At 33.7% G+C, this 18291-nt stretch overlaps 1 protein-coding gene across 1 annotated transcript in view; it reads left to right on the top strand.

Annotated features, from left to right (window-relative positions):
* shank2b (SH3 and multiple ankyrin repeat domains 2b) overlaps positions 1–18291 on the top strand; it is a 219762-nt gene that overhangs the window by 21212 nt on the left and 180259 nt on the right. Inside the window, exons 2-4 of the mRNA XM_056451437.1 lie at positions 5885–6069; positions 9696–9899; positions 16735–16806. Coding sequence (XP_056307412.1) covers positions 5893–6069; positions 9696–9899; positions 16735–16806 — 453 coding nt within the window. The 5' untranslated portion in view covers positions 5885–5892. The remainder of the gene's footprint in view (positions 1–5884; positions 6070–9695; positions 9900–16734; positions 16807–18291) is intronic.

Raw genomic sequence — 18291 nt, 5'->3', positions numbered from 1 at the left:
CCTTCAAGTGATTGTCTCCACCTTGGCTTCATGCTCACTTGATTCCACCATGGCCCATCAGCCTGCCAGCTCTGAGGGGTCACTTGTCCCTCTGGATCTGCCCTGGTCAGTTGTCCACCTGCCTCCTCATTGGGATTCCACTCTTCTGGCTGTGCCTCATCACTCCATCCCTGTGGTTCTGTTGGGCTCTTTCCCCTTGGGTCCATCTCGGTCCTCAGTTACTTCAGCCCCTATTTCTTAGTGTGAGGCATCAGCTCTGCCATTGCCCTCAGGACCCCCAATGTCACCCTGGCCCCTTTGGCTCTCGATCTTTTCCCCATGGCTTCTCTTCGACTGGCTCCTTTCCCCCCTCGAATCATCAGCCTCATCGCCACCATGGGTCCTCCCGCCATCAACTTTACCTTTCGCCATTTTTATGCTTGATCAGGGGTGTCAAATTTAATTCCTGGACAGCCACAGCCCTGTACAGTTTAGTTCCATCCCTACTCCAACACGCTCCAAGTGTTAACAACACGTTTTCATGGTCAATTAGGGTTGAAACTAAACTCTGCAGAGCTGTGACCCTCCAGAGTTTGACACCTTTGTCATAGGTTCACACCAAACATGTAAATAAGTATTTACATGATTGAGTTCCATACAGAGTCAATGAAAATAGGCGAATACAGCAGGGCAACATGAATGACACGAAATAAGTGATGTATTTGCCGCATCCAGACCCCACCACAGTTGCATCATTCTTGTGAGTTAAAAAAACTTTGTATGACGAATCTGTTTAACATCCTGTTAAATCAAAATGGACGACCGCATCATTATTGCTGTATGTATATCTGCCCCTAACATGAAATAGAGGGTCAGGCAAACTTTGGCTGAGATGGATCATCTATAGCAGGGGTGCCCAAACTCAGTCCTAGAGGGCTGGTGTCCTGGAGAGTTTAGCTCCAACCCCAATTAGACACACCTGAAGCAGCTAATCAAGCTCTAACTAGCATACTAGAAACTAGCATACTTCCTGGCAGGTGAGTTGAAGCAAGCTGGAGCTGAACATTGCAGGACACCGGCCCTCCAGGACCGAGTTTGGGCAACCCTGATGTCTAGTTTCTATAGTGATCTGTAGTCCATCTGAGATATCCTGTCAGCAAAACCCTAGCTAGCAGGTCATTAAACTGGGTACCCGTCACCCTCAAGCAGAGCTGGAGTTTCAAAGAGTTCAAAGAATCCAAGCACATTGGCGTTTGGCTTTTCGCCAGTTTGGGGACTTCAACAACAGGCAAATAGCAGTGTCCTAGTTATAGCCATGTCTATTCAGGATGTTCTTCACATTACATTTAGTGTGAACCTGGCATCGTTGCAATCTGGGTCTCTGCCTGGCTCCTCCTGCTCCATTGACCCTCCAAAGCCATCATTCATTCATTTTCCTTCGGCTTAGTCCCTTTATTCATCAGGCCAGGCCATGCATCACCACAGCAGAATGAACCACCAACTTATTCAGCATATGTGTTACGCAGCGGATTCCCTTCTAGCTGCAACCCAGTTGTGGGAGACACCCATACACACTCATTCACACGCATACACTACAGCCAATTTAGCTTATTCAATTCACCTGTACCGCATGTCTTTGGACTGTGGGGGAAACTGGAGCACCTGGAGGAAACCCACGCAAACATGGGGAGAACATGCAAACTCCACATAAACACAAACTGACCCAGCCAGGGCTCGAATCAGTGACTTTTTTGCTGTGAGGCGACAGTGCTAACCATTGAGCCACCATGCCGCTTCTCCAAAGCTATCATTCTAATTAATTATTAATTAACTTTACATAGCAGACTAGTAAAATAGTTTGGTCTTGTTTTGTTTGCCACTTGGGAGAGAGACACCAGAATGCCTGATGCTTGTCTGCTCATTATTACACACATTTAGAACATGAAACCTTAAACTCAGTTTAGCTAACAATCATAGTCTGTTTTGCGTTTTCACTTCATACTATGCGCATTACATAAGCTGACTGATAGTTTCTAGGTTGTGTAACACCTCACACAAACATATTCTTACATCGAAACCCCTTTAATCATCATATCGCAGCGTTTTCTACAATATCAGTTATTAGCCCACCTACACACACTACAGTAGTTTAGCATTACCAAGAAGCGCAGCATGTAAAGGTCAGTTTTATTGTTTGCGAAGCTCCAAGTGCTGTTCGTCAGATATTTCACCTGACCTCTTTGCTTTAGTTACTGTCTGAGCTTTTTTGTTCTCTGTCTGATATGGTTTGGCGTCAGTTGCTCTCAGACACTCAGGCATTTTGTTTGCCGTTCAAAAACCCTGTTGTGCTTTTCTAAATGCTTGTGTACACTTGAGAAATATGGCTTATGTCTCACCCAGGACACAGAAAACAGCTCCATCTGGCCTTTCTGGAAACCTGTGGGCCGATGTAATAAATAACAGACAGTAAAATATACAACAGGGTCCAGAAGTCTTTGAGCTCAATAAAGTGGGATTTAGAACCGAGTTAAAAATAAAGCTTCAGAATGCACAGCCCCAGTGGTTGCATGCTATTTTAAGTTTTTTTGAACATATTGACCAACAATTGATGTGATATTGGCTTGGTTTCATGTTTAGTCGTAGTTAGTCTCTGTAGTTACTAATGATATTCTCTCTGATATAATGCTATTTTTGTAACATTATTTTCATATTTATTGATTTTATTAGTTTATTATTATTTTATTTTTATTTTACTATTATTTTATTTTATTATTATTTTTATCTTATTATTATTTATTTTATTATTATTTTATTATATTTTATTATTTTTTTTATTTTGTTATTATTACTTTATTTGATTATTATTTATTTTATATTGTTATTATTTTACTGTTATTTTATTATTTATTTTATTTTTAATTAATTTTATTTTATTATTATTTTATTTTATTCTATTTTATTATTTATTTTATTTTATTATTATTGGTTTTATTTTATGGGCGACGCGGTGGCACAGTAAGTAGTGCTGTCGCCTCACAGCAAGAAGGTCGCTAATTCGAGCCTCAGCTGGGTCAGCTGGCATTCTGTGTGGAGTTTGCGAGTTCTCCCTGCGTTCGCGTGGGTTTCCTCCAGGTGCTCCGGTTTCCCGCACAAGCCCAAAGACATGCGGTACAGGTCAATTGGGTAAGCTAAATTGTCCATAGTGTATGAGTGTGAATTGTGGCTGGAAGGGCATCCGCTGCGTAAAACATATGCTGGATAAGTTGGCGGTTCATTCCCCTGTGGCGACCCCAGATTAATAAAGGGGCTAAGCCGAAAAGAAAATGAATGAATGATTTTATTTTATTATTATTATTATTATTATTATTATTATTATTATTATTATTATTATTATTATTTTATTTAATAATTATTTATTTTATTTTTATTTTATTTTATAATTTTTTTTTCATTAAATTTTTTCATAAAATAATAATATAAAAATGTTATGTTATTATTTTATAATAAAAAAAATTTAAAAATAATAAAATAAAATTTTATATTTAAAAATTATCTTTATATTTTATTTTATTTTGCAAGACCTCACTAAGACTATATTTGTGATTTATTATTTTCTCTTTTGCTAATGTTTTATTTTATGAAATATTTAATTATTTTCCATATTACAGATTATTCTTTGAATAGGTTAGGTTTTATAATTTGATAAAGAAAAGTTTGTGATAAACAGTCACTTTTTCCTTAGTTTTCCTCAGGTGAGTGTCAGTTCAATTACCCCTGCAAGCTACGGAAAGGTAATATTAAAATGGCGTGATATACAGCCTGACATTTGAGCGTAGCGCAGACGAAATACAAACACGCTCAGAAACATTTGCTGAACCCAGAGAAATCATGAAAGGCCACGCAGAGACAAACAGATGAAGCTAAATGGCCAGACAGCAATATGCTAATATTATGTAGGGGAATTATAAACACTCAAGTCAACAGCAAATCAAAATGAATCCTCATTACATTATTAATTTGTTCTTGGTTTTACTGTGCATGATTTATTGATGAACATTATTCCAAATCAAACACAGAGGCCTTTATCTGGCTACGTAGTTTTTGTTTATTTTAATAAGATAATTTATTTTGGCTATATAGGGTTTTTATTTTATTTGTATCACCTTTATTAATATATTATTATTATGTATTTATTAATTATTATTATTACATTTTGTTTACTTTTTATGGTTTTAGTATTATTTAATATTTTTGTTTAAAATTTTATCATTAATTCTATTTTTTATTATTATTTCATTATTAATATCATTATTATATTTATATTTATATAATTTTATTATTATTGTTTATTTTGGCTATGTACGATTTTTTATTTTATTATTATTATTTTATATTATTTTATATTATTTATTATTATTTAATATTATTATTATTATTATTATTATTATTATTTATTATTATTATTATTATTATTATTATTATTATTATTATTTTTATTATTATTATTATTATTATTATTATTATTATTCATTCATTCATTCATTTAGTCCCTTTATTAATCCAGGGTCGCCACAGCGGAATGAACTGCCAACTTATCCAGCACATGTTTTATGCAGCATGTTTTATGCTCGAACCAGCGACCTTATTGCTGTGAGGCGACAGCACTACCTACTGTGCCACTGCGTTGCCCCCATCATTATTATTATTATTATTATTATTACATATTATTATTATTACATATTATTATTACTTGTTTTTTATCAATGCTTTTATCAACAATTTTTACAATTATTATTATTATTACTTATTATTGTATTATATATTTTTATTTATTATTGTTTATTTTGGCTATGTATGGTTTTTTGTTATTATTATTATCATTATTATTATTATTATTATTATTATTATTATTATTATTATTATTAATTTTGTTTACTTTTTCTGGTTTTAGAATTATAAATTTTTTTGTTTAAACAACTTTTATCAATTTTTTACATATTTATTATTATTATTATTTATTATTATTTAATAATAATTATTATTTTATATTATTTATTTATTATTACATTTTGTTTACTTTTTATGGTTTTATTATTATTTAATATTTAGTTTAAACAACTTTTATCAATAATGTAATTTTATTCATGATTATTTTATTATCCTTTTTTATAATTATTATTTATTATTATTGTTCAGTTTGGCTATGTGTGGATTATTATTATTATTATATAGCTGTAACCCAACACTGGGAAAAACCCATACACTCTTGCATTCACACACATACACAACAGCCAATTTAGCTTATTCATTTCACCTATAGCGCATGTCTTCGGACTGTGGAGGAAACCGGAGCACCCGGAGGAAGCCCACACAAGCACAGGGAGAACATGCAAACTCCACACAGAAATGTCCACTGGTACAGCCGGGGCTCGAACCAGTGACCTTCTTGCTGTGAAGTGATCATGCTACCCACTGCGCCACCGTGCCGCCCTATAATAATAATAATAATAATAATGATTATTATTATTATTAATAATAATCATAATAATTTTGTTAACTTTTTTTGGTTTTAGTATTATTAATTTTTTTGTTTAAACAACTTTTATCAATTATTTTATTATTATTATTGTATTATAATTATTAATATTTTATTATTATTTTATATTATATTATATTTTATTATTATATTATATTATATTATATTATATTATATTATATTATATTATATTATATTATATTATATTATAATTTATTTTTGTCCAGTATTTGTTTTAGTTGTAATTATATTTTCCATCATATTGGTTTATTTAGTTTTCTAATGAGTGCATATATAATTTATGAAAATAACAATAAAATACATAATGGATGAATTTTAATGAATTTCTCTCTCTCTGTGTGTGTGCAGTGTGGATCATGCCGCGGAGCCCCATGTCTAGTGAGGAGGAAATGGCTCAGAGTTTTTCCGACTCGGTCAGTTCAGAGTCAGACAGCTCTCGAGATGAGCCTCCGAGGCTGGACCGACCGACCAGTGGCCGTCAGGACAACAACACTACGCTCATCTGTGTGGTCATCCCAGACCTGCAGCAGTCTGTGCGTACACACACACACACTACAACACACACACTCTCTAAAACAGACACACACAGGCTGCTGGGAAGTATGGATCTTTCTAAATTATATTATTACAGTAAATTGCACTCTTACAGTTTATCTTCTCTGGAGAGCTATTTGGGTTTTATTGGACTTAAAAAATGGACTGTATGCAACTGGGAGAGCCAACAAGTATTTCTGACCTATTTAACACACGCAAAGTAGAAAATTACATTGTCATGCTTTTAAATGAGGAAAGTTCAGAGTCATTTAACACAAGCCTTTTCTATATCAACACAAGGCAAGCTAGTACATTGTATAAGTAAGCCTAAAAGGATTGTTCATACAAAATTACAAATAATTGAATCATATGACAACTTTAATTTATTAATTCATTTTCCTTCGGCTTAGTCCCTTATTTATCAGGGGTCCCACAGTGGAATGAACCACCAACTATTCCGGCATATGTTATACGCAGCAGATGCACATACACTGTTGCGTTCACTCATGCACTCATACACTACGGCCAATTTAGCTCATCCAATTCACTTATTGCACGTGTCGCACAACTCCACACAGAAATGCCTACTTGAACCACTTGAACCAGTGACCTTCTTGCTGTGAGGCGACAGTGCTAACATCTGAGCCACCGTGCCTCCTTCTTCAATTTAATTAAATTCATCTTTACTTCTGTTGCGCTATTTACGATGTAAATTGTGTTAAAGCTCAACCTAGATAAAGAAAAGAGAGTAAACGCCATAACATTTAAAATTCCAACAATTCAGGCAGGCAGGAGAGTAGTGTAGAAATGCTGGTGTATTTTGTCTAATCAAAACTGCTCAATTCACCTATACCACATGTCTTTGGAATGTGGGGGAATCCGGAGCACCAGGAGGAAACCCACGTGAACACAGGGAGAAGATGCAAACTCCACACAGAAACGCCAACTGGCCCAGCCGTGCAACCTTCTTACTGCGAGGGAACATTGCTTACCACTGAGCCACCCCTGCTTCAGTCAGTTTAATATAAATATCACTGCTGAAGTATAAGAAACTATAGATATGTGTGTTTGTGTGTAATAGGTTATAAGAGCACTCGGCTCATTTTCTGCTCAAATCACTGTGAGTTTTATCATTTTTTAAATCAATTTAGCCAATCTCTGCTTCTGGCGAGAGCACTTTTAGCTTAGCTTAGCGTAAATGATTGAATTGGATTAGACCATTAGCATCTTGCTCAAAAATGACGGAAGAGTTTTGATAACTTTTGTATTTTAAAACTTGTCAAGTCTGTAGTAACTTAGTGTACTAGGAACAACCACAAAAAAAATGTAGCTATTTTCAAGTCTGGCTAGAAAGTATGGCTAGGTATTATGCACTAATTCTGGAGTAATAACCAAGGAACTTTGCTCCCTTAGCATGGCTGCAGCAGGCGCAATGATATTATGCAGTACTTGAAATTAGCCCTAGTTATATAACTAGGCTAGAGCACTGCGCAATGTCGAACTAGAAAATTGCAACTTAGTACATGATCTTTTTACAGAAGAGTCAAGCTTTAGATAGGAAAATTATCAAACTTTTTTTAATATCTTCTGAGAAAGATGTTAATGGTCTAATCCGATTCAATGATTTATGCTAAGCCAAGCTAAAACTGCTCCTGCAAGAACCCGAGTTTGGCTAAATGGATTAACAAATAGTAAAACTCAACTGTTTAACTCTAGGGGAGTTGTAAAATAAGCCCATTTTCAAAAAAGTTCCTATAGTTTAAAAGTTTCAATTGGTTTGAAAAACACTTTTGACCACAGTGTTGGACTGATACACTAGGAAAATGCTTTTTTAATCTTGTTTTGAATCAAAATATCTAAACATTCTTAAATCAAGAATAGAATAATCAAAATAGTCTTGTTTTTCATTTTGACATAATATTACTTTGCTTTCCACATTGGCAGATAATTTAGCTTGTTTTAAGGAAAAACTTACTTAATTTTGGCACATTATTTCTTCAAACAAGACAAAATTTTTTGCATGTTTGGAAAATGGTTCTTGATTTAAGATTTTTTTAGATATTTGGACTAGAATATGTAGTGTACCAAAAAACATTCACAGCCAATCAGCAGTAAGGGGCGTGTCTTGTAACAATATCAGAGATATGAAAAAGGGGCAAGTTCTTGTGTGTTATGTGTGTTTGTTGTTATGCTTTCAAATATCAACACCATTTGGAAAAAAATTGCTTAGTGCATCTTTAAAGTCCCCATGCATGAACCAGAAGCTGCGACCATTATTTTTTTCGAATTGTGACACAGTTCCTAGAGAAATAGAATATTAAATGGCAAAACAGTGGGCGAGGCTTGTTTTTCTACTGAGAGCTGAATGGATGTGGTAAAGTAGGCATTTCATTCAGAAAGATGAGGAAAAGCGTTTGGGGAGAGTTATTACAACCTAACAGACACCTCTTCCTCGCCATTTCTGTTTGTTGTCAAAACTGACAGTTGGAGCGGTGTCGTTAAATATGTTAGCCACAACCAATTCCTAAGATATACAGTTGAAGTCAGAATTATTAGCCCCCCTTTGATTTTGTTTTTCTTTTTTAAATATTTCCCAAATGATGTTTAACAGAGCAAGGAAATTTTCACAGTATGTCTGAAAATATTTTTCTTCTGGAGAAAGTCTTGTTTGTTTTATTTAGGCTAGAATAAAAGCAGTTTTTAAATTTTTAAAAAATCATTTTAAGGTCAAATTTATTAGCCCCTTTATATTTATTTCGATAGTCAGAGCAAACCATTGTTATACAATAACTTGCCTAATTACCCTAACCTGCCTAGTTAACCTAATTAACCTAGTTAAGACTTTAAATGTCACTTTAAAAATCTTCTCTCCGTAAACAGAAATTGTGGGAAAAAATAAACAGGAGGGCTAACAATTCAGGGGGGTTAATAATTCTGACTTCAACTGTGTGTAACAAATTAACTTAAAGACCAGCAAGTTCGTTTTAGCTCAAGATTAGAATGGTAAACATTTTTTTTTTCTTAATGACATGCGCAGATGTGAGCTAATAAAATCATATGGTTAGTTTTGATTTCTTGGGGACTTTTATTTGCAGATTCCCTGAAGGCTGCTTGGTTTGAAAATAGCAACTTGTGAGCTTTGTAAATATTTTTTGAATTGTATTACATTCAGAGATGGTGCTTTTGTTCACACATCTACATTACACATCAACTAAAGTTTAAAATATGATATTGTAGTGGACCACCCCTTCAACAGTAACTATAAAATAATTGCTTGAACAAAAAACTTAGAAACAGTTGCACTATTTGGGTGGAATTGTTTTCATGGCAAGGTTGACATTTGCAGGGAATTACTTATTTGTAATCTATCTATTTTGTGTATACATATTTGGCCGAAAAATTTGACCGTATCATTTTATTTAAGTAAAACAAAAGGAAAGTTGAAAGTGGAATTCTATGACATAACCCTTTTAATCTTCTATTTTACTTACAAAATGTCATCCTGTCAGTCAACAGCCTGTCTTTTCTGGCTCTCTCCCTTTTCTCCATTAGAGCACACAAATGTTTTCTCCGAGTTAATCTGTACACCTGCCACAGCCTGATAAAGCGTCTCTCTCTTTGCCAGAAATCCATGCGCTTCAGTCCTGATGCCACCGTGTGGGTTGCTAAGCAGCAGATCCTGTGTACCCTCACCCAGAGCCTGCGGGACGTGCTCAACTACGGCCTCTTCCAGCCGGCGGTGGACGGCAGAGAGAGCGGCTTCCTGGAAGAAGAGCGGCTGCTCAGAGACTATCCGCTATCCTCCAGTAAAGGCATCCCCACTCTTGAGGTAATGCCAGTTCCACCATGTCCAAAAGCTACATTTGGAATTGTGGAATAATGGAAGTCAAAACGCATTTGAGCAATTATAGTGTTACGGATGTGACATTTGCAGTAAAAACTCAAAGCCTAAATTCACAGAGAAAGTATATGTTAATGTTATATTGAAACATCTGTTCATATTTTCCAAAACAACTAACCACAGAGTTATGAGATCAGAAAAATATCAATCTGTAAACATTTTTTACATTTTAAATGAGACAAATAAACATGCATTATGGATGTGACCGAAAAATTAGGACCAAAAACATACTTTGTAGAAATTCTGTGAATTAAACTGCATAACCCAAATGAAACAATGCTAATCAAAAGGATAAGAGTTGGCTCACTATAGAACAAACAAGATTTTATTTTATTTGGCATTTATGAGGGAAAAGCTTTGTTATGGATGTGACATCTCTTCATTATGGATGTGAAAGATGTGAATTTGGCACTTGTGTGACTTTGGCAAATCAAATATAGTTGTTTGAAAACATTAACAGACATTTTTTGAGTATTTTTGAAGTGCTGTAAAATACTAGCTTACACAAAAAACAAAGAAACGGTTTCGCTATTTTGGTGAAAACCTTATTTTTTTATGGCAAGGTTGACATTTGCGTGGAATTGCTCATTTACAGTACAAAAATGTCATGTTTTTGTGAGACTAGATGTGTAATGTTTCCATACAAAGTTGGAAATCTAGTTTTCGTGCAGTTAGGTAATGCCAGTTCTTCCATGTCTAAAAGCTACATTTGTAATTGTGCAATAATAACTGCATTAAGAAAAATGTCTTGTTTTATGGAACTAGAGGAGTTGTTTTCCATAGAAAATTGGGAATCTGCTTTTCGCGCAGTTGTTAATTTTGTATTAAAAAAAATTGCAAAGAACAAATTGTCACATCCTGGGAAACTAATGCTATATAATAGTTATACAAATAATCATTTCTGCAAGTTGAGAAAACATCTTCGATTGAGGCAAAATTGTGCATATTGAAGGTCCTGTATGTAAGTTTTAGATTTTTATAAATTCTAAAAAAAACAATATGTTTGCAGATATTTAAGAAACAAGCTAAATGAACATACTTGTTGTTTATCAGAAAACAATGCTAAAATCAGTTATTTATTTTTTTTTTTGAAAATGTCAATTCTGTCAGAATCCGTCTTTGTTTTGGTTTGAGTAACTCCACCCACTGCCAATTATATGCAAAATGAGATGCAGATTCAAAGTTATTAAAATTCATGATTTTTTTTTTATTTTGCAAGCAATTCAAATACCACAAATTCAAACATTAGCTGATCAGCTTAAAGTCTAAGACTTGATCAGGCGTGCTCCATATCTGTTAGTGTCGTCAGTCTTGCAAACCCCTATGTTCTTAAAGCACATAAAGCACAGCTACTCTCTCAATAAAATTCATGTTAGTCATTTAGCAACGAAGCTAAAGTCACCGGGTAGACAGAAGCCCTGCCTATAACGCTAATCTGTGTCTATTGTGAAGTGAGTTTGACGCGCGAGTGAAGCAAATTTGACGTGTTAATGAATCGAGTAAACTCAAAATGTTCACGGCATCTATTTATATGCGAATAGCACGATTTATTCTAGCAAGCTGCGTCTGGTGCGAACACGGCATAATCATATTACAGATCTTCTTTTATCTTCACTTGTAAGTCATTTTGGATAAAAATACCTGCTAAATGAATAAATATAAATGTTCTTAAAACTCATTTGTGTTGCCAGATCTTGGTTTTAAAAACAGCAAACAAGTTCAAATTAATTAAAATACTCAATATACAGTTGAAGTCAGAATTATTAGCCCCCCTGTTTATTTTTCTCCCAATTTCTGTGTGTGAAGATTTTTTTCAGCACATTTCTAAACATAATAGTTTTAATAACTCATTTATAAATAATTGATTTATTTTATCTTCGCCATGATGACAGTAAATAATATTTGACTAGATATTTTCAAGACACATCTATACAGCTTAAGTGACATTTAAAGGCTTAAGTAGGTTAATTTGGTTAACTAGGCAGGTTAGGATAATTAGGCAAGTTATTGTATAACGATGGTTTATTCTGTAGACTATTGAAAAAAAAAAATTGCCTAAAGGGGCTAATAATTCATTCATTTTCTTGTCGGCTTAGTCCCTTTATTAATCTGGGGTCGCTACAGCGGAATGAACCGCCAACTTATCCAGCATTTGTTTTACACAATGAATGCCCTTCCAGCCACAACCCATCTCTGGGAAACATCCACACACACTCATTAACACTCATACACTATGGACAATTTAGCCTACCCAATTCACCTGTACCGCATGTCTTTGGACTGTGGAGAAAACCCACGTGAACGCAGGGAGAACATGCAAACTCCACACAGAAACGCCAACTGACCCTGCCGAGGCTCAAACCAGCGACCTTCTTGCTGTGAGGCGACAGCACTACCTACTGCGCCACTGCGTCGCCGGGGCTAATAATTTTGTCCTTAAAATGGTGTTCAAAAAGTTAAAAACTACTTTTATTCTAGCTGAAATAAAACAAATAAGACTTTCCCCAGAAGAAAAAATAAAAAAAGAAAAAAATTCCTTGCTCTGTTAAACATCATTTGGGAAATATTAAAAAAGGAAAAAATATTCAAAGGGGGGCTAATAATTCTGACTTCAACTGAAGATAATAATCTGCATCTGGCCTCTTTAATAACTCTAACAAACTTAATATATTTATAAGACTAAACAACAAGCCCATATATGCTTAAAATTTGTGGACATGGCAACATTGCAAGCGCATATGCAGATGCATCTGTTGTTTGTTTTAGTTCAAATTGCACAACATAATGAGGGTTTGGTGCTGGAATATCAAAAATAGTGACGATTGACAGCTAGTTACCATATGTCAACATATAACTATTTATTTTGTTAGCTTGCTTTCTAGAGATTGCAGATTGCTATATGACAATGTGAAAATGGCCTGAAAGCAGGATAAGGTAAATGCCCCGCACAAGTTGGCCCTGACTGGGGAACACAGCTGGTTGCTTGTTTTTTGCTCCATCCATGATGTAACTTTGCCACAATGTGTGCAAGGATGCCAGAAATGGACACGAGACATCACTGTCTGCAAAAAAAGCGATTCCACAAACATCCACAGGAATGACGCCGATTGATGCGTAACTAGAAGTTAATCTGGCTTGAACTGCAGTCCAATCCAGGCACTAAAAGAAGGATTTGGGTTACTTTAAAGCTGACAAAATAATCAACTAAAGTGCTTTTTTTATTATTATTTTTTTTTACAAATGTATGAGCTTGAATTTGTGTTTTGAAATTTGCCAGTGTATTGTCAGCGTAGACTTTGTTGCATTACTTTAAACAAAGATTTTATGTAAGTCAAAATATTGGGAAACCAACATGAACAATAGATATCAAATTAAATATAATGATGTTCATGTGTGTTATTATTTATTTTCATAATTCATTTTTATTAAATAATGATTATATTTAATAATTAACTCGATAATTATTATGATAATTGTTTTATTTAATTTCTTACATTTTATTTAAATAATTTTAAGTATCTTTTCATTTTAGTTTTTTTTAACAATTAAAGTGACGTCATGATAATGGTTTTGGGCCAAACAACACAAACAGCAGTTAATAATTCAAATAATAATATAAATCAGTATATAATTTATAAATATAAGTAATATAAATCACTATATAAATGTTTGCTGATTACATATAGAGCGAATAATATGCCAAAACAATCTGAATTTGAATTGTATTAATTTGAATTATTAACAATTGTAATTTAGTAAAACGGAATATTATATACCAATAAAAAATGTTTTGAATTTGAATTTCTTAACTTGAATTTGAATTTCTTAACTTGAATACTGAACGTCTGAAATTCAGGACAACAGATTTTTTTTCAGTCAGATTTTTATAGACGTATTTTCAAACTTCTGATTTTTTTTTTGGTTCTGAAATTATAGATTGCAGATATTGGGTTTATAAATATACATTTTCAAGTTTTTAAATGAAGAAATTCAGAACATCAAATTCATCATTCTAAAATTCAAAACCAGATAATCAGATTGCGCAGAAAGTAGGTCAGGTGTGATCAACAGGGAAGAGTAGATGATCATCAAAAAGTCAAACTAATCACTTCTGCTTAATTCATGGTTATGCACAGGGTGGCAATTACGGGGGCCAAAGGGGATAGGGGTTTGGGGGGTCTGAAAATAGGTAAAAATATGCATTTTTTATCTACATATACAATTCAAATTCAGATGTTTTGGCATATTATTAGCTCCATAATTAAATAATTAATATATTTATTTATTTATTTATTTATTTATTTATTTATTTTATCATCTATATTGTAAAATTATTTTCTTCAAATATTTTTGTAGTTTTCCGTGCTGATCAACTTATAACATGAGTAATCGTATTTATTTATACTTTTTTATTATTATTTGTTTGTTGTTTGCTTGTTTATAGCAGTTGAAGTAATAATCAAACTTGTTTTCTGAGGTGAACAACATGAATGATAACTAAAAATTATTTTAATTATTTATTGTGTGTTTACTTACTCTAAATAGCATTTATTATTTATTATTTTTATTGTTCATTCTTTTATCTGTTAATTTAAATTTATTAAGCAAAATAAAGGTGCAAATCAAAACCATTTTCTCACTTATTAAATACTCAGTTCAATTGAGAAAGTTATATAGTGAGTAAAAATTTACATATATTCCTTATTTGTGTCCAGGAGAGCCAGTTTTATTTTTAAATTGATATATTTTATATTATATAATATTTTTTTTTACAATTATTTTATTATTATTTTATTATCTTTATGTTATGTAACTTTAAAAGGAAAATACACATTTTACTTATTGCAAAATAAATAATAGCAGCAATCAAAATAACATTTATGTACCACAAATGTCCAATAATATATTTAGTTTTTGTGTCAAGGATAATCCCAATGACAGAATGAATGGCATTGACAGTGATGGTAACTGCTGTGAATTGCCGCTGGTGGAGCGTCATAGAGCTTCTGTCCTTCTTTAAGAAGTGTTTTCTGTACAGGAGTCTCTCCTCAGCCTTTTTTCCTTGTGAAATGGCTGATGTCAGGCTGGTGAAACACAAACCTTTGTACTTCTTCCGTATGTTCATTCAAGCCCCGGGCCCTAATATAATAATATAATCACACCACTATCAGAGACACAGCAAAAAAAATAAAAAATAGAAGAGTATAATGAAACATTGTTCTGCTCAAGCATATTGATTGTGCTAAATAACATATAAATAATTCAGAAAACATAAAGAATATTTGTATTCTTTCTTAGTGACAGTAATATGTTGTTACCATAATATAGACTGTAAAGTCGAGTTTACTTAATTATCTGATTGATGTAAAATTTGCCATACAATGATCTTCTCTTTTTTGTATCAAAAGTAGTAATTATTTCTATATTATTATTATTATTAGAGTTACTACTAGGGTAACTAGAGATAATTTCTATATAATTTCTTGAGTATTATAATTAGAGTTTATGTTTATGCAAGTTATAAAAAATATATACAAATATACATTCAGGTCCATAAATATTGGAAAATCGACACAATTCTAACATTTTTGGCTCTATACACCATCAATTGGTCCCATAACAAGTGGGAGGCACGTATGCAAACTGTTGTAATTTCTACACCGTTCACCTAATATGGATGTAAATACCCTCAAATTAAAGCTGACAGTCTGCAGCTAAAGCACATATTGCTCGTTTCATTTCAAATCCATTGTGTTGGCTTAATTCAAATACTTTTGGTAAGTAGCAGAAAAGCCATAACTCGAAAATGGTTTCAGATTGATTCTCCAACAAGGGCTCAATGAATAGGAATTGTAAAGGAAGTACATTGTATGGAGAGACTGACTTTTAACCTAAGACTTGATTCCAAAAAGTGCAACAAGTATTGGCAAAAATGAACTGAGTATGCTATGTTTCCATTCAAAAAATGCACAAAACTGGACCATCGCATAAAAGATGTGCGAATAAAGCAGCGTTTCCATACAACGAGTCAAAGCGAACAAAATCGTCACTTCCTGATGAACTGGCACCAAATATCAACAGTAAAAACGGAATTTGCTGTGAAAAGAGAAGCTGCGTGAATCTTTTCTTCATTTAATAAATAACTTGCGCCTCAGAAGACAGTCCTGACACGCAGTGAATGCGTGGTGGCGTTTGAAGGCGTGAGATGCGGAGCACAGACGCTCTTGATTCTGAAGGCCATTAATAATAAAACACTAACACTAAGATAATTAAGGCATTTTAGAATGACCAAAACAACATGTCACATGTTTTACAATGTGCTCAGCCTCCTGGTTTCTCTTATAACAAAATCACATGACCTTTGTTAATGCGCATACTGAAATTTGTTCTGCAAGTGTTTTCATCGTAGTTTATGCGCATCTTTTCTTATCAAATAAAATGTATTTATGCGCATTTTCAAAAGGTATGCGCTTGGCATTTCTATCAACCGTTTTTTTATGCGCATATCCAAAATATGGAAGCGTAGCTACTGTAAACAATGTGTGATAATGTGCTTCAAATGTATTAGAACTTGATTTTGTAACCCATATGACAACCGCTTTGTTCTTTGTTTTTATTTTTTTTCTCTTCCCCATCTGTCCTTTTTTTTCTAAATAAAATAAATATTTATGGGCCTGAGTGTATATTTGGTTAAGGATGATGATTATTGAAAAATGTAAACAAATAAACTGACTATGTTTTTCTCTCTAATAAAATGTTGCAGTTTCGCTATAAGAGCAGAGTGTACCAGCAGCCAAACGTCAACGAAAAGCAAATCGAAAAGCTCCACACACAGGTGAGACTTATCATTATCATTTTAAATGTAAACAATGTTTTTGGTTCATCAGCTGAACTGTAAATGCCATGTTACTATTGTTAGAATGTCAGAAATCATGTTAGAATTGTGCTAACTTGCTAATGCCAAAGTCCCTTTAAGGCAAGTCATTTCACTCTGTGGTCATTGTTGAAACGCCTCTCGGGCAGTTTGCTCGAGCATTCAGTTTGAATGGGGAAACATCAAATTCTTCAAAATTACTTGCCAAGCTCACAATTAAATTTCATATTACGAAACAACAATTACATCAAGCAACAACTGTTTCTTTAGTTTCCTTTCTAAACATTTGAGTCACACAAAATCTGCAGAAATTCACTCCTGGTCCCAGCCCCTGCCCTGGAGAAATGTCAGTCTAAAGCAATCGCTGATTGGTTCTTGTACTAGAAGGAAGTACTTCATTCACCATATTAACTGTTACACTTTTTCCCATTCAAAACTATACAAGTGACATGTCTTGTGTATTCTATAGTCTTCGCTAATGCTACCACAAGAACGTTTACAAGACATTTGCCAATGACTATGCTTAGCTGCGAGGCCAAAATATACATTTAAATAGTTTTTCTAATATATTTACAACTCATGTCTTTTAGAAATAGCATTTTATCAGATGAATGTGTCTATTTTTAAATGACTATCAATGCAAAATTGCTCAGAAATGTGAGGTTAACTATGATAACTGTGCTAACCACTCAAACCTTAAACATTTTCTGTTTAAATTATTTATATATTGGAGTATTTTTTAATCGATTAGAAACAGTTTTCGATCATTTTGATATAGTTACACTGACTTGCAGACCTTTTTATTAAAATAAAATGCCACCGAGCTCTACTGAAAAAAACAGCTTAAACCAACCTAGGCTGGTTGGCTGGTTTTAGCTGGTCAACCAGGCTGTTTTTAGAGGGGTTTTGTCCATTTCCAGGTTGGTTTCCAGCCATTTCCAGCCTGGTCTTAGCTGGTCAGGCTGGGAGATGACCAGCTAAAACCAGCTTGACCAGCCTAGCCAGGCTGGGAGCCCAGCCAAAACCAGCTGGGTCCAGCTTAAACCAGGCTGGTTTTAGCTGGTCATTTTCCAGCCTGACCACTTAAGACCAGGCTGGAAATGGCTGGAAACCAGCTTGAAAGTGGCCAAAACCCCTCTAAAACCAGCCTGGTTGACCAGCTAAAACCAGCCAACCAGCCTAGGCTGGTTTAAGTTGGTTTTTTCAGTAGGGAGGGAACGTGCACAAGACATTTATTAGCAAATGTGCTAAGCTATGATATCAAATGTTACCAGGTTTATGAAATATTTATTCTTCGTATTTTGCGCAAATCATATAATTGATTAGAATATATTACCACTTTGGGATGACTATTGGTGCAGACTATGGAAAAGTGTGACTAACCATGCTAACTATGCTAATAACTCCAACTTTTAACATTTTCAGGCTTCATTTTTTTTTAGATTT

This window comes from Danio aesculapii, chromosome 25 (genome assembly GCF_903798145.1).
Source record: "Danio aesculapii chromosome 25, fDanAes4.1, whole genome shotgun sequence".
Classification (NCBI taxonomy): Eukaryota; Metazoa; Chordata; class Actinopteri; order Cypriniformes; family Danionidae; genus Danio; species Danio aesculapii.
This window is presented reverse-complemented; position numbering and strand designations above follow the sequence as displayed.